This window comes from Syngnathoides biaculeatus, chromosome 2 (genome assembly GCF_019802595.1).
Source record: "Syngnathoides biaculeatus isolate LvHL_M chromosome 2, ASM1980259v1, whole genome shotgun sequence".
In the NCBI taxonomy this organism is placed as follows: Eukaryota; Metazoa; Chordata; class Actinopteri; order Syngnathiformes; family Syngnathidae; genus Syngnathoides; species Syngnathoides biaculeatus.
The window spans coordinates 11687995-11712651 of record NC_084641.1 but is presented as its reverse complement, the minus strand read 5'-3'; the positions used below and the strand labels follow the sequence as shown (position 1 = coordinate 11712651).

The window sequence follows — 24657 nt, the reverse complement described above, 5'->3', positions numbered from 1 at the left end:
CCCGCTAATGTAATTTTGACCACTTTGTACTGTTTTGGACATCTTACAATAATTTGAAAACTAAAGTTACCCTACGAATATTTACTACAAAAGATTTTGAATATTGTTTATCTTCAACTAAAGTGTTTGAATGAGAAAATTCAATATAGTCCTTAACATGTTACTTTTGAATGATCAAATAGTGAAGCATCTCAACACTTTAATTTATAAGAACATTAACATTTAATTTTGTTTACCATTCGAAAAGCTCATCTTATCTTGGTGATGAAAAGCATCAGTTATGTCACACACCACTTTATTTTCATACTCGGCTGACAATGACGCCAGCGCTACTGCTACTGAAAAGAGCATCATTATGCAGTGTGACATTCTTTAAATATAAAATACATTAAAATATAGCCTCGAGAGTCTTGTCTAATGAATGAGTCAATGCGCATGTTTCTAAATAAAATGATCTCAGTCAGGAGAGCACAAGATGCATCGGATGCATTTATGTCCTGGTGACAGCAGAATGTGTGTGTGTGCGTGCATGATGTGTGCATGCATACTCACGGCCTTCGTTCAGAGAGCTTCTGCACAAGGACACAGTCAAAGAAGGTGAATTCTGTTTCTGCTACAGTTACATTGAGGAATCGTAGCGACAGGATCACCATCACGAACTCTGTATGACACCAAAACCAATGAGCCAACCAATTACAATGATTACATTGCTATACTAACTCAACAAAGTGTATTTTTATGAATGACTTCTGTATATGAACATATGGATACACTGTACGACTACAGCGGAAAAAAAATGTAGAAAACTGCTTTTAGCTCTTGTGTTTTCTGACGTGGAAATTTTCCAAACATCCTTTTCAAATTAGCTACTGTTTGCTGAATGTAGTTTTTTGATTACTTTCAAATTCAAATTAACAGCACAGATTCACTTTTTTCTGGAAATGGTTGCTGATAATAGCAATATTTGACATTATGGAATGCATTTGAAAACCTTCAAAATTGATTTGAAGTTCAAAGTAAAAAAATGAAAAATGCTATTTTAAACAGAGATACTGTTAGCCCAGGGTCAGGGGTGGCGAAATGTGCAAATGAAATATAGCAGTTCATACATTATGACAAAACTTGAGGCTCACCATCTCCTTGCCCAATGGAGGGGAGACTACTGGCATCGGGAGTGTGGCATAGAACCCCGGTGTTTGTAAACATGGCAGGAGTTTCTGTATCATGGAAGAAGCAGGAGTAGGCCTCTCCTTCTCCTAAACTAGGGAGTCCTTCAACTGATACTGTTATCTGTGGGAGAAGGAAAGAAGAGTTATCAAAAAACCATTAGCTACATGATCTGGGGTGCCACCCACTATATTAAATAACACATCAACATGCGTCTCACATCTTCTTCTACAGGTATTCTTTCTCTGATGGTTTGCTGTGGCAGTGTGCATCACACGGAAGAAGCCAAAGGACAGCTCCAACTCTCTAATATGTACACTAAATATAGTGGTGACCATAGTTACAATATGAAACACTAATAGGTTTAGGGTTTTTATGGGATTTTGTTGTTTAAAAAATAGTTCATTTCATCCCTATAGGCAAATATTTACAGATTAGTTAAGGCCTGGTGGGGTATTAAGGACAAAAATTTGTCATCACATCAGATTAGTTCTGAATATTTTGTTGTCTACGCTAAATTCGCAAGGGTTACCATTAGATCAGTGATTCCCAACCAGTATCCCGTGGGGCATTTGTGCGCCATGAGCTCTTCTGGTGTGCTGTGGGAAATGATCAAATTTCACTAAGTGATTCAAATATTATTTATTTACAACAATTTATCATTGTTCATCTATCTATGGCAGTGGCATAAAAAGACAGACAGAACAAATAAGTGCTGTTCTATTTTATGACAGAAAGCGTATCATTGATATTTATCCACTTTTTGAGACAGGTGCTGTTCAGTGGTGTGTCGTGAGATTTTTCAAATGTAAGATATGTGCCTTGGCGCAATAAAGGTTGGGAATCACTGCATTACATAATGTTAGTTCATAACGTCCTAAATTACATTTGTTTTTTCCCCATGACTGATGTTGTACAGGCTGAGATGCTGGATGCTGAGGCACTGCTGTGTGTGGTTGAAACTCCACAACCACTGTCCCTTGACTGACCCTCGCCTGCACTCCCACCGTTGTCCACACCTAAAGTACCACAGCAAAGAGTTAATTACATAATATAAGAAAGGAGCAAGTGAAAATATAACATTCACGTGGACTCACCGGCCCTCAAGGACACACCAGCCACAGTACGGGTCATTGGCAGACAGACAAGACTGACAATCCAGGTGATCGCCACATTCTGCCACAGGGCGTTTCACTACCTGAAGATAAAATGTATCCTATGAACCAACATGTATTCCAGTTATATTCATTCAGCCTCTCAAATTTATAGAGTGGATGCTCCGAAGTCAAACACTTTGGTGGTTGAAACTATGAATATCACAAACATTTCAAGGAAAACCTGGGGGAAAAAGGGAACTCATTGTCAATTGTGCCACTAAAAGTACAGTTTGGTACATGTTTGTTGATTTAGGATTTAATTTAATTTGCAGTCCCTGTACAACTAGTCTCCGAGTTTGGTATGCATTGGAGGTAGAAAGTCAGATTTAGTTTCCAGTGAGTGTTGGATTTGGAAATCATCGATTTGATTCATAATCTTTATGTGCAGAATTTATAGATGCTCCCAAAGCAAGGCAAGGATCCAGTTTGGTGACCTCAGTATTATGGCTCTACTTTTGCAGGATCTGTCCTTATCATGACACCATCTTCAATACTTAAGAGAATGGTTTGCAGCCGAATGGGAACCGGATGGTATGAGAATCAGCACCTCCAATCTGAGACCATGGCAATAAGTGGGAAAAGGGTAGAGTGACTCTCTGGTTTGGGGATGAGATCTTGCCCCAAGTGGGGAGGTTTAAGTATTAAGGGGACTTGTTGACAAGTGTGAGGGAAGAATAGTATGGGAGATTAGGAGGGGGATCGGTGCAGCATTAGCACTTTTCAGTCACGCAGACTTTGTATCAGCCTGTTGTGGTGAAGAAGGAACTGAGGCAATAGCGAAGCTTTTCCTTTAGTGGTCCATCTATGTCTTCACCCTCACCTATGGTCATGAACTGTAGGTTGTAAGCAGAAGTAAAAGGTCATGGATACAATTGGTCAAAATTAGTTTCCTTCCCAGGGTGTCCGGGCTCTCCCCAAGAATTGTGGTGAGATGCTTGGTCAACTAGGAGGGACTCAGAGTAGAGTCACTGGCCTTTCACATTGAGATGAGCCAGATGAGGTGAGCTAGGCATCTTGCTAGGATGCCCCCTGGATGTGTCCCTGGGGAGGTGTTTCGGCCATGTCCCACTTTGTTTATACTGTAAATACATGACGATTAACTATGGTTTAAAAAATTACAAGCAAAGCATTCAAGTGTTTTTGGATTAGTATGCCTACACATGTAGTATGTCTGCCATCATCGTTTTTCTTATTTCCCCTGTAGGATGAATCAATGTATTGTATGAATCGTATTAACTAAATAAACTTAAAATAACACTGGGAGGTTATTTCTGTAACTTATTTAATGACACACCAATTGGGATAATCACCTTTTCAAGAACATACAACTTGTAATGATCGCATTTCTGTGAACTGATCAATACATCAAAATTTGCACATAAGACGTAAAAAAAAAGTGCCAAAATCTGGTGCAATATGCTGCTGTTGGTATTCACTCTTGTTTAGGTAATGACAATAAATGGCATTCTGATTCTGAGTAGATTAGATGATTAATGATGATTCAATAATAATACGGGGGAAAAAAAGAGATATTGGCCATGTTTCTACATTTTTCAATTTCCACTTTCAGGGATCTCAGTAGTATGTGGAAGAGCCATACACAGTACACCTGACACAGTACAAGAGCAAGGCCGTTCCTCTCTCTGCTGGTCTAACCAGCCCAGTCACCTGGCTCCCGATCTTCAACCAGGAGATGCTGAAGGTCTGGTAGTATTGACTGTGTTGGACACTTTGGTCCTGGAAAACTCTTATCAAACAACTGTAGCAACAGAGGGTTTTCATCACTTTGTCCTGAAGTTTTACACTTCTAAAAAGAGATGTGGGGCCCTTATATGAGATAAAATAATTTATTGACATTAAAACTTAAAATTAAGTAACGCAGGTATCGCTTCAGGCTTATTTTTCACTCCTAATTATGTTTTTGTCTAAACCAAGATACTCTACAATGCATACTTGAACATGTTGGCAATGATGAATCATCCTTTATGAAGAAGCAACTTTGTGTTTATAGAATACTACTTAACATTATATATCCAATTTAAATCATGTAAAAATCTGCGGAAAATATCTTTCTAGCCATAATACGGAATACAGCAAAAGACTGAGGCTGTAAAATATGGATTTGTTTAAAAGGATAACATTTTGGAGTTATCCCTTGGACTTTAACATGAAAAAAATTAAGATAAATGCAGAAATAGCTCTTTTCCATAAATAATCTTACACAGACAGTGTAGGGAGGGTACCTTCACAATTAGAGGCCACTTTCTCTGATTAATACTATTGTTATGACCCAACCCCACACCTCCCGCTGACTTGTATTCAACACAGAAGGTGAGTGCCCTTTGGCCTCGACAGCCAGCTGCTCTCATTCTGCCATTATGCTCTTTGCCTTGTATTTCAGTATGCTCTCTCTCTCTTCGTTGGGAGGCACAGCTTGAGGAAGTAAGCATTGACAATTGTGAAGAACAATGAATTGTGTGGCAATGAATGATGGACCATGTTCACTCTTGTAGATGGAGACATCTGGGTGAGTGGTTGAATGGACAGGCTGCCACACTGAAAAGACTACAGCTGTTAAACTATTTCAAACAAGAGGACTCAGAAAGAGCTAAGACTTTTCCACCTGAACTCAATGAGCAACTACCTAGGATTAACACGTAAAGGGGATAAAGTTCCATTCTGATGCAGAACGTTTGAATCCAAGGGAACAAATAAATATAAACTGGATTTGCAGCAAAGATCCAGATAAAACGTCATGAAAATCATGATAGGGTACAGAATCAAATTTGAATTACTCACTAAGATTTGACATTAATAACAATTGACAATAAAGTTCCCATTATAAAATCGATTGGATAACAAAAGTGAAGAATACCTTATTAGCTTGACAAACAAAATTCAGGTCCACAAACTAAAAACAGTAGACACCATAACTGACGTCCTTGACAAAGGTTATTGAAAACAATGTGAAATTCACTTGTTGATTAAACATGAAAGCATTCCTAAGCCTTTACACAACTTACAGAAGTTTTGGTCATAATGTAGATGTGTGAGCCTTTTTGGTCCAGTAATAAGTCACGGTTAATGGGGGAGTTAGCCTGGATAGTCACGTTGGCATACACCTCCACTTGGCTATCTTGGCCCAGATATACCTGAGGAAGATCACCAGAAGAGAGAAAACCCTTCATAAAATGCACAATGTAGATGAATCGAACATCAGTAATTCCACAACGACAATTATTAGACACTTCAATTTTGAGGTCGAGTAAATTATAGTGTGGCAGTGCAGTGACAAAGAGCTGTTTTAATTGGTTATTTAGGTCCTCATACTTGACAGTACAGTATAAGACGTACTCCAGGAGCCTGATTTAAGACCCTAAATAGCAGACACTAACTTCAAGAGACTTCATGCCCTATTGCAAGTGCAAATGTGGGACGGACAGCTGTATTTAAGAAAGTTTTGTGCTATAGGTAGCATGGATGATTTTCACCAAAATTTGGGAGAGCACATGAGGTTTTAAGCAATAGAATTGGATGTGTAAGTGGAAAACAGAAGGGAAAAAAAATACTAATCTAAAAATATTAGCTATGGAAAATAAATGAGATACTTTTGTGGAACCCAGCAGTTGCAAAATAGCCATGTTTTATTTGATTTAGCTCACCCCGAGTATAATGGCAATTGACTATGAAGATACAGTATGTGGCTATCAAGGTTAACAATCCATTTAAAACTTGGGACAGCAAACAGAAAATTGCTCTGAGAGAGGCTAGCATAAATGTTCACTTGCTGAAATGATGTAGATCCCGAGTGATGCAGATTCGAAAGGTTTTTTCATGGGTGAAATGGCATAATTTATTCCTACCCTCACCTATGGTCACAAGCTGTGGGTCATGACTGAAAGAACAAGATCCCGGATTCAAACGACCGAAACTAGTTTCCTCCTCAGGGTGTCCAGGCTCTCCCATAGAGATAGGATGAGAAGCTCGGTCATCTGAGAGGGGCTTGGTGTAGAGCCGCTGCTCCTACGCATTGAGGGAAGCCATATGATGTGCCTGGGGCTTCCAGACTCTGGGGACGACCCAGGACACGCTGGAGGGATTACATTTCTTGGCTGGCCTAGGAGTTCCCTAGGTTCCCCTCGGAAAAGCTGGATGAAGTAGCTGGAGAAAGGGAAGACTGGGCATCCCTGCTAAAACTACTGCCCCTATGCCCCAACCTCAGATAAGCGGTGGAAGATGTATGGATGGGATCTTAGCGTCTTGGGCTGATGCAATCCTGGTTCTTTTTATAGAACCGCTTCCATTTCTATTTGGATGTGCAATTAAATTTGCACCCATTTCTGTACACACTAACATTTAATCAGGCCCCCAGAAACTCAGTATGCCAAAAACAGAAAAAAAAAAAATTCCCATTAAACGTACTTATGAATATCATTGGACAACAGTGGTATAATTGGCAGGAACATGCATAAACATACAGTATTTTAGGTTTTTGGTGGAATATCTTTAAATCTTATCAAACCACCAAATAAGGTATGATAAAATACAGTGAGGAAATAAGTATTTGAACACCCTGCTATATTGCAAGTTCTCCCACTTAGAAATCGTGGAGGCGTCTGAAATTTTCATTGTAGGTGCATGTCCACGGTGAGAGAGATAATCTAAAAAGAAAAATCCAGAAATCACAATGTATGATTTTTTTTAACAATTTATTTGTGTGATATAGCTGCATTTATTTATTAGTATTTCATATAAGTATTTGAACACCTGTCTATCAGCTACAACTCCACACGGCTGGAAAGGGCTACGGAGAAATTGCCAAGCAGCTTCGTGAAAAAAGGTCCACTGTTGGAGCAATGATTAGAAAATGGAAGAAGTTGAACATGACGGTCAATCCCAATCGGAGTGGAGCCCCATGCAAGATATCACCTTGTGGGGTCTCAATGATCCTTAGAAAGGTGAGGAATCTGCCCAGGACTACACGACAGGACTTGGTCAATGACCTGAAAAGAGCTGGGACCACTGTTTCCAAGTTGACTGTTGGAAATACACAAATAGACGTCATGGTTTGAAATCATGCATGGCACAGGTTTCCCCGCTTAAACCAGCACATGTCAAGGCCCGTCTTAAGTTTGCCAATAACCATTTGGATGATACAGAGGAGTCACGAGAGATGTTTTGTGGTCATATGAGACAAAAATTGGATTTTTTAGTCATAACTCCACTAAGTGTGTTTGGAGGAAGACGAATGATGAGTTTCATCCCAAGAACACCGTTCCGACTGTGAAGCATGGGGGTTGTAGCATCATGCTTTGAGGGTGTTTTTCTGCACATGGGTCAGGATGACTGCACTCTATTAAGGACAGGATGACCGCGGCCATGTATTGTTTATTATTAGATTTTGGGGAAATATCTCTTTCCCTAAGTCAGAGCATTGAAGATGCCCATCTGGGTCTTTCAACATGACAATGACCAAAGCACACAGCCAGGAAAACCAAGGAATGGCTCTGTAAGAAGCATATCAAGGTTCGGGCGTGGCCTAGCTAGTCTCCAGTGTTTCTCAGTGACAGCCCAGAAACCTATCTGATCTAGAGAAGATCTGTGTGGAGGAGTGGGCCAAAATCCCTCGTGCAGTGTGTGCAAACCTGGTGAACAACTACAGGAAACGTTTGACCTCTGTAATTGCAAACAAAGGCTAATATTAACATTGGTTTTCTCAGGTGTTCAAATACTTATTCGCAGCTGTATCACACAACTAAATCATTTAAAAATATAATACTTTGTGATTTCTGGATTTTTCTTTTTAGATTATCTCTCTCACAGTGGACATGAAAATTTCAGACCCCTCCATGATTTCTAAGTGGGAGAATTTGCAATATAGCAGGGTGTTCAAATACTTATTTTCTTCTCTGTACATATTAAAATAAAGGAAAATATCATGAATCCGTAACATGCAGCTCAAACCCAATTACACTTGTCCAGGATTGCAGCTAAAGTGGCAAACAATGCGATTAGCACACTAAATAATCTAATAGAAGCGCAAGAATGAGAAACTCTGGTTTCAAGTGATTCCGTGGGCCTCAAACGCTCATATTAACTCATGTTTATGAGATTAACAGACATTTTCTTGCCTGCGTCCATCCAGAGGCCACAAGATCACTGTGAGCTAAATCCCCATTATGAGGAGGCACTCAAGGTATAATGGCTGTGGAAGTTGCTCTGGAGTACTTGGCTAAGAAATACTCATGCACAAAATCAATGTCTTATTCAATAAATACAGCATGTTTAATATGGTTTTAATCAGATGTCAATGTTGCTCTACAGGTCTGTTTAAAATCTGCTGAGTTGGCAGTTACAAACTAAACAAGTGGTGCTTACGCCTGGAATATTTCTGTAGAACAGTCTTCCAAAAAAAAGAAAAATATATTTCTTTCTAATAGAATTAGCTCGAAAATGCTTCACATCCAAGTGGCCAACATACACATACCACAGTGCACGTAATAAAAACCAAATGGATTAGACACAGAACTATGGCGTTATGTTTAGCTTTGTAAATGCTGGACTACTGTGAAGAACAGAAAAACTTTGAATATTTAGGGCGTAGAGAAGAGCTGACATTTGTTATTAATGTTTTATCAGGTGCAAGGATTGCTTAATTCTTTGTAAAATGAAGCACTGACACTAAGGACAAGATGCAGCCGCTATGTTGCCTCCCATGAGGCATACCATAACGTATCTAATATAAACCGTGTATATGTATATTTATGCGTGTGTGTGTACATAATCTTACGGTAGGGTGCACACAAACTTTACGAAGGCAAGTGGTGAATGTGATGTGCTACCTTATGAAGTGTCCCTTTGGAGTCTCCCAGGAATGCAATGCTGTGGTCGTGCTTCACAGTGACAGCCACAGCAGTGAGGTGGGTAGAAAAGGTTTGCCAAACAGCCTTGGCTACTACAGGCACTCTGCTTGCCATTGGACTTGGGGTGTGGTCAGAGCCACAAGGATATGCCTGAAGGGTGTTCTGCAACATACATATGACCACGGGTGAGCATACCAAATAGTTTAATTCAACTCCCAACTGTCATCAAAAACCTCAATGTTCAGAGGACACTAATTTGGATTTCTTCTCATATGATCTGCGGTCGTGATTTCCTGTTATTCCTCTGCAGAATTCATTTTCTTCAACTATTGGATTACACAATATGCCAAACAATTAAACACTCATTTTAAACTTCCTCTACAAAGTATCAAAACTTAACATACTGAGGAAAAAAACATAACTCAAAGTTTGGATATGGAAAAGTTTTAATGTATTTCTGTCTTTCCTAATGTGGCCATGTTTCTGGTTCCCCCCCCCCCCCCATGTTATCCTCATGTTGGCGACCTTGTTCCTCCTTGCTAGAGTTCATTACATTGCTGCTCAGCTGATTCCAACCTCCCTCGGTTTGGTGATCTCTAAATATCCCATTCAATGATTTTGAGGGCTGCCAAGATGTGAGCATCTGTGGACAGCAAAGGAACTGAACTAGAGGGTTGCAGCTGGCCAACGCTACATCTGGACATTTTGGCTTCAAATCCTTTGGCCTAATTACAAGACATGCCTAAAAATCTTTTCGCTCCATAGCATGATGCAGTTTAATTTCATAAATGCTGGTACAATTTATTGTTTGGCTGGACCTTTATGTTTAGACTTTCTCTCACCACTGAAAGTAATTCAATCTACTTCAGGTAAAGAGCAGCAAATGATTTATGTTGATGGCTTGCATTCAGTTGTTAGACAGTGTACAGGCTGTTACAAGAACATAAAACAGAAAATAGCATAAAATCAATTCTTCAATGGAATAAAATTAGAAACACGATACAAGAATTATATCTCTTATGCAACTTTGAAGAAGTGCATGCATACCCTGAGTAGTTTGGCGCAGCTGGATTTCACCTCATACTCAATGTAGGCCATTTCACTTCCATCCTCCAGCATCCCATCTTGGGTGTAACACAAGTCTCTTATGGAGTCAATGTGTCGGTCAAGCACATCCAAAGGGAAGATGCACACAGCTGAGCCATCCAGGGGATTTTGGTTAGTGGAGCTGATGCGGGTGGAGAAGACTCCCAACAAGTCCTCACCCTCTCTGTCTGTACCTTGACCCACCTGTTATTGAAAAGGTGAAGGGAGACACAATCCAAGAAATTCAAAGAGTGAAGAGTCATAACAGTAGTAGCATCTTAAACTGAAGGTTGAAGGAACAGGTGTCTTAAATAACTTACCAAGTTTGAAGAAGAAAAAAAACGCATTTACCTGGGCTGCTTGGAGAAGGTTGTAATCTCTGGGAGGAGAGGATGGCGATTGACATACGATAGGAACTTCCACATAGGAATAGTAAGAGGTGTCATCAAGACAAACCCTGGCCGCATAGGTCTGATATTCCCCTGATGATGACTTTATGTCTCGGCGGTAAAACAAGAAGTACACATATGTTCGCCGCCTGAACGTGGTCACAAAATGGTGGTCATACTCTGACAGACGGCCAGCTACGGCAAGTTTAGCCGTCTCCTCGTAGGAAAAAATGGGCTCTGATGAAAGGTGACGGGTGGAAATTGGTGGCTGGCTGGCAGTGTATCCCCTTCCCACATACATGACAGACCTTTCCCCACCCTGAAGCCCCACAACAAGTCCAACAGTTGAGACGAACGGATCATTGGCTGCAACGTATTGAGTGTCCATTGGCCTCTCAGTGGCGAAAAGAACCTCATTGATTGATGTTAGACTTCGTTTTTGGCAGGTACCTTGGTAAACACTCCCACAGGTGATCAGTTCCAATCCCTTCGGATCCACCAGTAGTAATTTGTTGTGGTTACTGGTTCTCCTGGCCTGGGGACAGTTGGATTCAGTGACGGGAGGAATGCAGTCTTTGCTGTCACGCACAGGACCAGTCTTCTCCTCCTGCTCAAGCCGAAGTCCATCTAATCCATCCAGCTGAAATAGGTGGTCCCTGGCCCCCACATACACTTTCCCTACTGATGGGTCCGGATGGAGCACCAGGTGATGGAATTCTGTGTCATCACGCGAAAAACTTGGGTAAGAGTGACCGTGGACTGAGGAAACGATGATGACAATGATGAAAAACAAGAATAGGGAGGAGTTCTGAGCCTTCCCATGTAGCATGGCAGGAATTCTGAGAAGAGGAAAGCAGCAGTTACAAACCTTCTTAGGTATTTGTTGTGTTTAAGACTTATGTGCTTAAACAGGTGAGTATCTGTTGGGTCGCTACTGTAAAATATAGGGATAGAATTCCACCGAGAGCAGGTTGAAAAATATTTAGTAAGAAAAATAATTACATCCATTTTACTTCCATAGGCCACTATAGTTTTAAATAACTCCAATGACGAGAGTCACACATTAGACTAAAGCTATACTACTGAGTATGGGTGCATTGTCTAACATTATCAAGTCATTTATTACAATTTCATTAAAATCGAAACTCAGAACAGGGCTAAATAAATGCCACAGGTGCCAATTGCATAAGTTTCTATTTAATATTGGTAATGTTGTGAAAACAGTACAAATGAAAATAAATGATCACTCCTTACTACAGCGTTATCATGCTGACGTACATTTACATCTTGATATGAAATTGTCTTACCATCTATGTTCTTTGTTAAGCCGAACACTCCCACCACCTAATCATATCCCATTTCTTCTCAGTCTGTTAAAATGGAAAAAAAAAAACACAATAAACTAACAAGGTCATACAAAATGAGAGACAAATGAGAGTTTAGCATTTCTAGAGATATTCAGGCAAGTTGCATGACGAACATACATTTACATTATTCATCTAATTGTCACCTTGTCCTAGATTACTCACAGTTTTGACAATAGGCAGTGTTCTTTACAGCTAGGGGATTCAAAACAACTAATTTCCCATCTCAAGAGCCATCACTCAACACCTCTAGGAGAGTACTTTAAGAACATTGAGAGCATTTCCATTTGTGCTAAAATCCCTTTAATTATTGAGCAGGTTCCTCAATATTTCTACTGACCTCACAGAGAAAAAGGTCATATGAATGAGCGAATAACTCCCAAACATCAGTTTCCGCCCACCTTTACACCACCCAGTTTACAAGGATCATCTTTGCCATTGATATTCAGTACTACCAATTGTTAGTTATAGCCCAATAATCAACATAATCACAGTGGAATAAAGTGCCAATGTCAGTCTGTGTGTAGGAGAGACAAACAGTCTGAGTCAGCATTTACATACCATTATTTAGCAACGTAACAAGAATGTCAAGACATGACACATGCACCTCTCTCATCTAACTGCTCTACTCACTGAGACAACAATAAGGAAAAAGCAGAGGAGTGTTTAAAAGGGAGGAGATGAAACAGTGTCTAAATGGGTACATGACCGGAGGCCATCCTGGAGCAGCTGCAAGTGTTGTGCTGCGTGTCTGGTGAGGGGGATGCATGTGAGGAAGGATAGTTCTTCACTTATTCATGAGCTGAATAAATATAATACATGAAAAAAACCTTCATGCCTGCTGTCATTCGGTTGATTAAATACTGAATGAACAGGAATTGGTCTATTACAACATTTTCAACAGGCCTTAAGCACTTTTGAAAAGAGTACAATTAAATAGTAACAGTAAATGGCTGGGAAAAAAGCCATTGTGCGAAAGGATGCAGAGTCATTTTGCAATTACAGCAGTTTAAATGCCTAATAGACCAATAGGCCAATGGAATGACCATTGTGCAAGGGTTGCCAAGAGTTAAAGAAATATATGCAGTTTTAAGTGACTACTACTGCCATAATCGGGGACAATGTCGATTGTGCAAATGTTGCAGATACCCCTCAGATGTGCAAATGGGACGAGTGATCCATCCATCCATTTTCTGAGCCGCTTATCCTCACAAGGGCCGTGGGAATTCTGGAGCCTATCCCAGCTGACATCAGGTGGGAGGCGCGGTACACCCTGAACTGGTTGCCATCCAATCGCACGGTACATAGAGACAAACAACAGTCACACTCACAATCACACCTAAGAGCAATTTAGAGTTTCAAATTAATGCGAGTTTTTGGCATGTGGGAGGAAACTGGAGTGCCTGGAGAAAACCTATACAGGCACAGGGAGAACATGCAAACACCACAAAGGCCGGGCCAGGATTTGAATCCGGGTCCTCAGACCTGTGAGACCAACTATGTAACCAGTTGCTCCATCATGCCACAGCTGTACAAGTAATGTACTGTAGAATATATAATAATATGGCCCCTCAAAAAATGTGACAACAAGCTCAAGACGAAAAAACTGGCAGCATGTTGCAGTTGAATTGTAAGTTAGCCGATTAAGAAGTTAATTACAAGGCGGAAGAAGCTGTTGGAATGTCTGCTAGTTTTAGTTTGCATTGTTCAGTAGCGGCTACACAAGGAAAGGAGCTGGAAGAGCTTGTGACCAAGATGTGGAGGGTCCAAGAGATTTTCACCTTGTCTTAGTTCTGGTAGAATGCAAGTCTAGTGGTGGGTACAGGGGTACCGAAAATCCTTTGAGCAATTTTGATTGTCCATTGCAGAGGGAATTTGTCCTTTTTTGTAGCAGCACCAAATCAGACCAGGATGGAGGTACACAGTACTGATTTGATGACCGCTGAATGTACAACTGTCTCAACAACTCCGGTGGCAGGCCTTCCTTATTAGCTGCAGGAAGTACATCTTCAGATGGGAATTTTTGAGAATGGATTTTTTTGTGAATGGAGTTGATATTAGTCTCCCATTTTAGGTCCCGAGAGAATGTAATTCCCAGGAACTTGAAGGTCTTGACGGTCGACACAATACAGTTAGTTGGACAGCGTGAAGGGCAGCTGTCGCTATGGATGCCTCCTGAAATCCATTATCGTCTTTACAGTCTTTAGTGCGTTCAGCTCCAGGTTGCATCGGTTGCACCATAGCTCCACTCTCTCCACTTTCAGTCGGTACACAGATTCATCACAGTCTTTGATGGGGTCAATGACTGTGGTGTCATCTGCAAACTTCAGGAGCTTGACTGGTGGGTCCTCTGAGGTGCAGTTTTTATTGTAGAGAGGGACGCAATCTTCAAGAGCCCTGATGCTGATGATGCGTATAGATGAGGTGGTCTTTCCCATGCTCGCCTGCTGTATCCTGGCCATCAGGAATTTAGAGATCCACTGGCAGATGGCAGGTGAAGAGAGAGAGAAGCTTGGAGGAGAGGAGTCCAGGAATGTGTTGAAGGGAGAGCTGAAGTCTACGAACAGCATCCTTACATTCACTGAAGAAAACAAGTAATTGAACACCCTGCTATATCGCAAGTTCTCCCACTTACAAATCATGAAGGGGTCTGAAGTTTTCATTGTAGGTACATGTCCACTGTGAGAGAGATAATCTAAAAAGAAAAATCCAGAAATCACAATTTTTGATTTTTTTAAATATTTATTTGTGTGATACAGCTGCAAATAAGTATTTGAACACCTGAGAAAACCAGTGTAAATATTTGGTACAGTATTACAATTACAAAGGTCAAACGTTTCCTGCAGTTGTTCACCAGGTTTGCACACACTGCAGGGGGGATTTTGGGCCACTCCTCCACACAGATCTCTAGATCACACAGGTTTCTGGGCTGTCGCTGACAATTTTTTTCAGTTTCAGGTCCCTTCAAAGATTTTCTATTGGGTTTATTCTGGAGACTGGCTAGGCCCCGCCAGAACCTTGATATGTTTCTTACGGAGCCACTCCATGGTTTTACTGGCTGTGTGCTTTGGGTCATTGTCATGTTGAAAGACCCAGCCATGACCCATCTTCAATACTCTGACTGAGGGAAAGAGGTTGTGCTCCAAAATCTCACAATACATGGCCGCGGTCATCCTCTCCTTAATACAGCACAGTCGTCCAGTACCGTGTGGAGAAAAACACCCCCAAAGCATGATGCTACAACCCCCATGTTACAGTAGGGATGGTGTTCTTGGGATGGAACTCATCATTCGTCTTCCTCCAAACACGGTTAGTGGAATTATGACCAAAAAGTTCCATTTTAGTCTCATCTGACCACATAACATTCTCCCATGACTTCTCTGTATCATCCAAATGGTCATTGGCGAACTTAAGACAGGCCTTGACATGTGTTGGTTAAAGCAGGGGAACCTTCCGTGCCATTCATGATTTAAAACCATGACATATTCGTGTGTTACCAACAGTCACCTTGGAAACGGTGGTCCCAGCTCTTTTCCGGTCACTGACCAAGTTCTGTCGAGTAGTCCTGGGCAGAATCCTCACCTTTCTGAGGATCCTTGAGATCCTATGAGGTGATATCTTGCATGGGGCTCCACTCCGATTGAAATTGGTCGTCATGTTTAGCTTCTTCCATTTTCTAATGATTGTTCCAACTGTCGACCTTTTTTCACCAAGCTGCTTGGCAATTTCTCCGTAGCCCTTTCCAGCCATGGGGAGTTGTACAATTTTGTCTCTGGTGTCTTTGAACAGCTCTTTGGTCTTGGCCATGTTAGAAATTTGAGTCTTATTAATTGTATGGGGTGGACAGGTGTCTTTATGCAGCTAACGACCTCACACAGGTGCATCTGATTGAGGATAAAACATGGAGTGGAGGTGATCTTTTAAAAGCGGACTAACAGGTCTTTGAGGGTCAGAATTCTAGCTGATGGGCAGGTGTCGAAATACTTATTTGCAGCTGTATCACACAAATAAATTGTTAAAAAAAAAATCATACATTGTGATTTCTGGATTTTTCTTTTTAGATTATCTCTCTCACAGTGGACATGCACCTACGATGAAAATTTCATACCCCTCCATGATTTCTAAGTGGGAGAACTTGCAATATTGCAGCATGTTCAAATTCTTATTTTCTTCACTGTTGGTCCCGCCGCTGTCAAGGTCTTCTATGATGAAGTGCAGTCCCATGTTGACTGCCTCATCTGCAGAGCTGTTTGCTTGGTAGGGAAACTGCAGGGGGTCCAAAAGGGGCCCTGTGCCGCTCTTGAGGTGCTCCACCAGAAGGACCACAGATGTCAAGGGACCTGAGATTGCAGGTTTCTTACGGACCAGGATGATGGTGGAGCATTTGAAGCAGCATGTGTATGTCGCATAGTTCCAGAGATCTGTTGCAGATATCTTTGAAGACTGAAGCGAGCTGGTCCATGCAGACTTTGAGGAGGATGAGGACACAAGGTATGAGCCCACCACTTTGTTAATCTTTTGTTCTTTGAACATAAATACATGCATCTTACATCCTGTTTGTGGATGGTCAATGCAGACGTTAAAGGTGTTATGGTGGTCAGTGGTGTGGTGTGGTGGGTGCAGAGTGTGAAATTGTCCTTTTCAAATATGCAGTAAAAGCTGTTCAAGATATCAGCTAGTCTACTATTTTTCTCAACTTGGGGGGGATCGTCACTCCTAATTATTCATTGTGGAGGTAATGGATTTGGCTTGGGTCTTGTACTACCACAGCTACTGTATACTTGTATGTTTCATCAAATGCTTCTTTGGACTTCTATAATAACGTGTTTATCTGTGACCTTTTGGCCAATCCATTTTATCTGTTCACATTCTGAAATCAGTGAGAGACTCTACTGTGGAAGTTTATTACTAAAGACCATAATGAGCCATGACAGCCCAATGAATGACTATGACCCCATAAAATATGCGGGGGTCAGCAGTAGCATTGCAGCGTGAGACTTTGTGAGTGGAGCCATGGAGCTCAGCCTTGTTTTGTTGTGCACTGGTAGATTAGATTGGGTCTGGGGCCCAGACCCTGCAACTCTAGCATCCAATCTCCAGAATACATTAATTAAAGTAACGTGTCCTTTTGAGATCTGCAAAGCATGCACTTAGTGAAAAAAATAAAGAGCAGTTCGAAGGCTGTGCAAAACAAACAGAATTAACTTAAAAGATAAAAGCAGGATGCAGTTTTCTGACTCTTTGCGTTGTGTCGTACAAACTGGAAACATACAGTAGTAGCCTGTCACGACATGCTCCTCCCCTAAAATCAAAATGTAGCTTGGAGGCAAAACCCTATCATGTGAAAACTAGAAAGGCTGGGACAGCCTTGGTCAAAATGTTTAGGAATGTGACCTGTAACTGAAGACTGTGGTTGGTGGTAGAAAGTTGGTCAGTGTTCCTATGAGTCACTAAGTGTCTGTTCATTATGATAGAATGGGTGGATTTCTTTTCTTTCCAGTCGAGACAGCAAAGAAAATCCGTACTTCCCTGCCTATATTATCAAGGGATGTTTAATCTACCAGACCTGTGCCAATTTTAATCTCCACTGCCAGTCTTTACATTTCACATTTTGAGAGCACCAGAGCTCAGTTAAATTCATTGTTTTAAACAGTCCCAAATGAGGGCCTCAAAGAGTCAGTTTTACAAAGTCATTGGAGGAACGTAAAGAACAATTAAATATACATCAATAACATTATGGTAGTACATCAGGTAACAACTCAAAAAAAAAAAAAAGAGACATGCTCGTTTCGCAAAAGCAAAGGAAGTAATAATTGGTTGGATGCTGGGTCGCTGCGATATGACTGGACATGCTCTGCTACTGCCATTACATCATTGCAAGAGTTATCTGGCAAATGTTATTTGATGGACAGGGGCTGGACAATGTCACAAAACTCTGCTCAAAAGTAACTGCTGTGGCAATCAAAATGATTAAAAGTGTTCTTCTGCACCATGTATTGTTGTTTAGTATGACTACGGTATATAACATGTCAGAAATTGTTTTTTTCAACTGCTAGGAAAAAAAGGCCAAAGAAAAATAGCACTCACTCAATTCATTTGTTGGAAGAAGGCCTGATTTTGCCTGCTAACTTCTATCCGGGTGGCACGGTGGATCACCTGGTAAAAGCGTTGGCCTCACAGTTCTGTGGTCCCAGGTTCAATCCCGGACCCACCTGTGTGGAGTTTGCATGTTCTCTCCGTGCTTGCATGGGTTTTCTCCAGGCACTCCAGTTTCCTCCCACATCCCAAAAACATGCAACATTAATTGGACAAGCTAAAATTTCCCCTAGGTGTGATTGTGAGTGCGGCTGTTTGTCTCCATGTGCCCTGCGATTTGCTGGCAAGCAGCTCAGGGTGTGTACCCTGCCTCTTGCCCTTGACAGCTGGGATAGGCTGCAGCACTTCGCGCAACCCTCATAAGGATAAGCGGCAAAGAAAATGGATGGATGGATGGATGGATGGATGGATGGATGGATGTTCTCTCTGACAATTAATTTTACCGTACTCCTGTCCTTTTCATCCCAACCCCAGTGTGCAAATCAGGAACTCAGGAAGTATCAACTCAATACTTCTGAGCTGTAGAGGAGCAATCAAATTTTCACCACAATGAGACCACATCATGACTTTGATATTGGTACAATTAGGTCAATCCACAGCCAAGTTTAAAATGTTCTGATTCAGCTTTACACGATCAGGATTTTTGGTACTGATCAGCGAGTTTAAAAAAACAATTACGATCACCAATCCAATAAGATGGAACAAAGCTTATATTTACATGAGAAGTTCATTTACTGCATATAATATTGTACTTTATTGTTCAACAAATATTTACAATAAATAATGCAATGGTGGTGCAAAGGTCACGGGAGTGGTGGAGCCTCTCTGAGCTGTCAACGGGCAGGACACAGGGTACACACCATGAGCTGGTTGCCAGAAAATCGCAGGGCACATGGAGACGGACAACAGTTGTATTCACAATCACACCCATTGGCAATTTCGAGTGTCCAATTCATGTTGCATGTTTTTGGAATGTGGGAGGAAACCACAGTGCCCGGACAAAACCCATGCAGGCGCGGGGAGAACATGCAAACTCCACACAGGCGGGGCTGGGTATCTCGGAACTGCGAGGCCAACGCTTTACAGCTGCGCCACCATGTTGCCGCTTGCAAACCATATCCTATTAAAATTACGTGAACATATTCAAGCAAGCTTTAAATAAATGTCTTTTCCCAAGCACCGGTGACCACCAACACATGCGTTTCCCCATTTTGTTCTGATGAACATATGGTGTGATCCATTAGTGTTGTCGTCGCCATTGTAACGAGTCCATCCCATCGCATTTGAGTTGACAATATAAACTCAACGGTCATAAAAACAGGATGTGATGGTATCGGAATCCCATATTTTATTCCAGTAATCTTACATTGTACAAAAGTGAAAGAGCAAATTTATCTTGTTGTCTAATCTGGGCATTATATGTTATCTGTCCCCTACCAGTGAGATGTTTTGTTCTTTAAATAAATTTATTAGTGGTCAGATATTAACAGTACGTCAAACAGCATGTCGCAAGGTTAAAAATCAACCATCTTTTGGATTTGAAGATACTGTACATGATGGCAACATGGTGTAAATGTCTGTTTAAATAATTTCATCGATTAACAAAATATCAATAAAATAATAGCGGTGTGAAATAAGTTATTTCAACTCAGATTACAAGTTTTCAGATCACTTTTGAATCAGCTCCTATTTTCAACTCTACAAAGCAATTTCCAGCTTCTTACTGGGGTAAGATGATAGGGTGAATTTCCAGCATGTCAGAAATGTGGGTGGTCGTGAAAGACATCTCACCTAGTGAAAGCAAGAATTTTCAAACAGACATTTTCAGTCACTATGCAAAATATATGAACAGCCAGCTAGAATCATGTCATGAATGGTTTTGTTGTGTCTTTCAATGCCTTTTTCTCTAGGTTTTCTCACACAGATTTTTGGGCCGCACAATTAAAACTTTAATCACGGTCAGGATTTTGGGTGCCATGATTAAAAGAGTTAAACTAGTAAAAATGCCAATACACTAGCAAATGAAGAACACGTAATAAAATAAAGGGGCAGCATCGTCTCCCTTCACGATCATTTCCACTTAAACTTCATATGCTAGGAACATCTTGATAAAGTGACTTTGCATTTGTGTGTGGGCGGTTAGATCAGTGAAAGCATTAATATTTTGAAAGGCAGATGTAGCCATGCTTGGCCCGTCTCCATTTCCGACACCTTCTGTACTATCAATGGTCATCTCTCTGTCTTTAGTACGCATGCAGATACAGAAAGGTCTCTCTATTCCTCTCTCTGCCTCTCTCATAAGCTGAAGGACCTCACTGTGTGCTGCCTCTGGAGGAAACAGTCCCCCTTTCACTGCACTCTGACTGAGAGGTGGCCTGAGCGGACACAGGATAAATACCACTTCCCTTGGAAAGCGAGCTGACACACATATCCACATAAGTCCACGAATACACACACACACTTTTTCAAGTGCACACAAACACTGACTGAGGGTGTTTTATAGCAGGATCGTTTTACTCCAGAGACTCTCCCAGGGAAAAGCAGGTGTTAAGCCTAGCTAACGAATGAAATAAGATGTGTATTCAACACATACGATAAGTTGATTATATACATGAACCATCGGGGTCCCCAAAAAAAAAAAAAAAAAAAAAAAAAACAAAGGCCAGCAAAAATAAAAATGGGTAAAAATTGTGCGTGGTGGTGGTGGGGAATCAGTTGAGTTAGATTTTTATGCTGATTAAAACAAAAACTGGTACACTGATTCCAAAATTGCAATCTCTTTTTTTTTTTTTGGCACATCAAATTTACCATTCAAATACCTTCCCCAGATGAGCAAAATTTTGTTTAGCTGTGGTAAATTTTGCCAGCTGATTACGATCGGATTCATCAACAGCGCCAGTAAGTAACAACTTGTTTGTGCGGTCACAATTGAGACAGTGCGGTGAGAAGTGTGTGAATTTCCCAACAGGTCAGTACTATCAATAGCTCCTAACAGAAAGCCAGCATAGTAGAAATTAAGAGGATTTGTGCTGGCTATTCTCTTAACCTTGTGACCATGGGCATACTGTTGTAAGTTCTATTTTGTTTTATGCTTTTTAGTATATACACACTATAGTATTTAGTAAAGTATTCCATCTTAGCGTTTTATTTACAAAGGTATAGATCTATATTTATCCATCCCTCCATTTTCTGAGCCGCTTATCCTCACGAGGGTCGCGGCAGTTCTGGAGCCTATCCCAACTGGTTGCCAGCCAAATCGGGCACATGGAGACAGACAACAGTCACACTCATAATCACACCTAGGGGCAATTTAGAGTCCCCAATTAATGCATGTTTTTGGGATGTAGGAGGAAGATAGAATGCCTGGAGAATATTTCTATTCATTATATATTTATATATTGTATATACAGTATATCTTTCTCAAAAACTTGATGTGATAGAAACTGAGAATAAGTTAAAAACAGCTGTCAAACCTAAAAACAAAAATTCTGTTCCACATATAGTATAGTATAGTATAATATAGTGTGTATTTGATTCAGAGGTTTCAGTGAAGTTTCAATTCAGTCACTAAGTGTTTGTGACAAGTATTGAGAAAGACTGTGGATTGATAAAGCTTAGAAACAAATGCCACACTTGTTCTGATTCATAAAACAAATCCAGGAATCGTGGAAGCCCATGAGTTACCTGCACACTACTTGGTGGTATTCTACTCATGGATTAGTACAACCACAATTTAAGATTGTTGACATTACAACCATGCTTTGTCTATATTTTTTATCTAGTGAATAGCAGAATCATTTTAAAAATGGCTTTGCTGTCTTCAGCATACTTGTTTAATCCGCACTTTGTTTCTCTTAGGCTCACTGCAAACCAAGCAATGCAGCTTAAAGTGACTATTATGTTTTAAAAATTACATTTCACAAATGAGCTCCATTCTTTAAGGAAGAATGCACCAAAAAATACTTTTTTGGTGGGCTGGAATGGATTATCCACCCATCCACTTTCTGAGCTTCTTCTCCTCACAAGGGTTGCGGGAGCACTGGAGCCTATCCCAGCTATCTTGGGGCTTGAGGCTGGGTAAAACCTGAACTGGTTCCCAGCCAATCACACGGCACATACAATCAAACAAGCAGTGACACTCGCAATCACACCTAAGGGCAATTTAGAGTCTCCAATGAATGCATGTTTTTGGGTTGTGGGAGGACTGAGTCTCTTTCTGTTGTTTCTATTACATACTCCCAATATCGCTATTGCGTGATAAATAGAATTATGAATCACTCCAGCAAAATGTTGATCAATAGGAAGGCTGTCAGATATCGCTTCACTGAGAAATGATGAAGCTATTTCTCGTGGCCGCTTATAAGGCAATGGAAAAGTTAACTAGTGTACATGTCACGGAAATACAGTGGTGCCTTTACTTACAAGATTAATCCGCTCCACTATGTGACTTTTTTGCAAGTAGAATCGCATTTTACCTGTAAATGGCCTAATCCGTTCCAAGCACACCGCAAAAATAAGCATTCAAAGTACAAAAAGTAAAGAATAATTAATATTGTGTTCATTACCTTTGGCGTTGGACGACTATGCAAAGGGTGAGCGACAAGCAAATGGCATTGTGGGGGAAAGAGAAGGAGGCAAACATTTAACATCTGAGAGAAAACATAAAATACGAACGTACACACGCACACAACTTGATTCCAATGACGTTTTCTTGGGGCCCATGGTGAAGAAAGATGAATAATCTTGCAAAAAACAAACTCACAAAAAGTTGTACTTTTCTAATATGTGCTAGCGTGTGACAGCGCTAGGTGATTAAGTGAAAGTCGAATGTCCAAGGGAAACAAAAAGCATCATGGGTAAAGATTGACGTCTCTCCTAGCCAATGGGGTGCCAGGAAGATGCTACGGCAACAGCCAATGGGAGATCAGCTCTATTGCACCATGCTAACCTAGATACAGGATGTGTGCATCATCGGTAAAGATTGACGTCCCTCCTATCCAATGGGATGCCAGGAAGATGCTATAGCAATAGCCAATGGGAGAGCGGCTCTATCGCGCCATACAAACCAAGATACAGGATGTTAATGTTTGGTGGAATTTGATAGCTGTGAATCCAGCGCCTATTTTTTCCTTTTGTATCCTGAATTTTCCTTCATAACTAAAGACAATATTTTCCAGAGGAGGCCTTTCTTTACCGGAATTTTTAGTTACTGGAGACATTCATAAATAGAGGTACCACAAGCTGTCAGCCTGAAAAAGATACGAGTTTAATGTAAGAGAGACAAGGGGATGTGTGATTGACAATAGCAGCTGAGATCCATGTGAACGTTTTTACAGGACAAGTGGACAGCTTTAACATCCAAGTCATCCTAGTTTAGCAACATTTAATGGGTGGTGAAGGCATTGGTGGCAGTAATACAATGCTAGACCCATCTAACCATGTGGTTGATTCTAGTCACAGCAGTTACAGCTGCTTTGCAAATCAAACGGCAAGCATGTAAACTATTTTGTTTGTTTGGAGGTGAAGAGGGGCAATGCTTATCTTAAAGCTAAGAATATTGCTGAATACACTTCACACAACTGAGTGCCCTTTGGTGTGGTTCCAGAAATAAGTGCACAAACCAGATACAGCAGAAACCTGGTAACAACATTAATGAAATCTGAAGTTGAGTGTTTAAACACATATTACTGGATGTATTCAATTAAGTCAACACAATGTAGTGTTTAAAGAAAAGTCTTTCAATGGTATTGCTTCACAGAAAGAAAGCTAAATATATATGTGGCTAGTCTGGGTTTTCAATGAAGCAGACTGGTCATATGCTCGGATAAAGCATTACGTCATTGAAGAAAGCCTGGTTGGGTCATTGTGTCAGAGAATGCGAAGGAGGCATGCTTGCCTACACATTTGTTTGTGGATGGCCTGCATACATTACCACCTACTGCTTGTACAGCCATCTCTCTCTCTCTCTCTCTCTCTCTCTTCTCTCTCTCTCTCTCTCTCTCTCTCTCTCTCTCTCTCTCTCTCTCTCTCTCTCTCTCTCTCTCTCTCTCTCTCTCTCTCTCTCTCTCACACACACACACACCACACACACACACACGCCCATCGACCTCCTCTTTTTCAGGGCATTCAATCATCTGAGAGAACCCTTTGTCGTCGTCCGTTGTCTTGACGACCAGACTGGGTTGAGCAAATGCAAAGTGGACATTTCACTCTCTGGGTCTGTGGGCATTTTAATCAGCTTGTCACACTGTCTGTGGGCAACCAATACACGTGTCCCCAAAGGCAAGGATGCTACTTAACTTGCTTTTACAACATTATACTGTCACTTAATTTTATCGCTAGGTTCTGGGAAACATTGAGCCTAGTTTTCTCCTGCTTTATTGAATTCCAGATGCTACACTGAAAAAGGTCCCACATTAAGCCACAAGGCTAGTTATGCAGAACCAGAGCATTATTGCTAATATGTCAGGTCTGCTTTCTGCTGAGCCTCCAGTTAGTCAATTCCATGGTCATGAAAAGGAGTCTCAGAAACTCT

General features: G+C 40.9%; 1 protein-coding gene across 1 annotated transcript in view; it reads right to left on the bottom strand.

Annotated features, from left to right (window-relative positions):
* The window catches only part of LOC133508168 (plexin-B1-like), a 75970-nt gene that overhangs the window by 26875 nt on the left and 24438 nt on the right, over positions 1–24657 (bottom strand). The window contains exons 2-10 of the mRNA XM_061833983.1: positions 11970–12032; positions 10625–11501; positions 10235–10477; positions 9167–9349; positions 5348–5476; positions 2265–2365; positions 2054–2186; positions 1134–1290; positions 553–661 (exon numbers count right to left, since the gene is read on the bottom strand). Of these exons, the coding sequence (XP_061689967.1) occupies positions 553–661; positions 1134–1290; positions 2054–2186; positions 2265–2365; positions 5348–5476; positions 9167–9349; positions 10235–10477; positions 10625–11491 (1922 nt within the window). The 5' untranslated portion in view covers positions 11492–11501; positions 11970–12032. The remainder of the gene's footprint in view (positions 1–552; positions 662–1133; positions 1291–2053; positions 2187–2264; positions 2366–5347; positions 5477–9166; positions 9350–10234; positions 10478–10624; positions 11502–11969; positions 12033–24657) is intronic.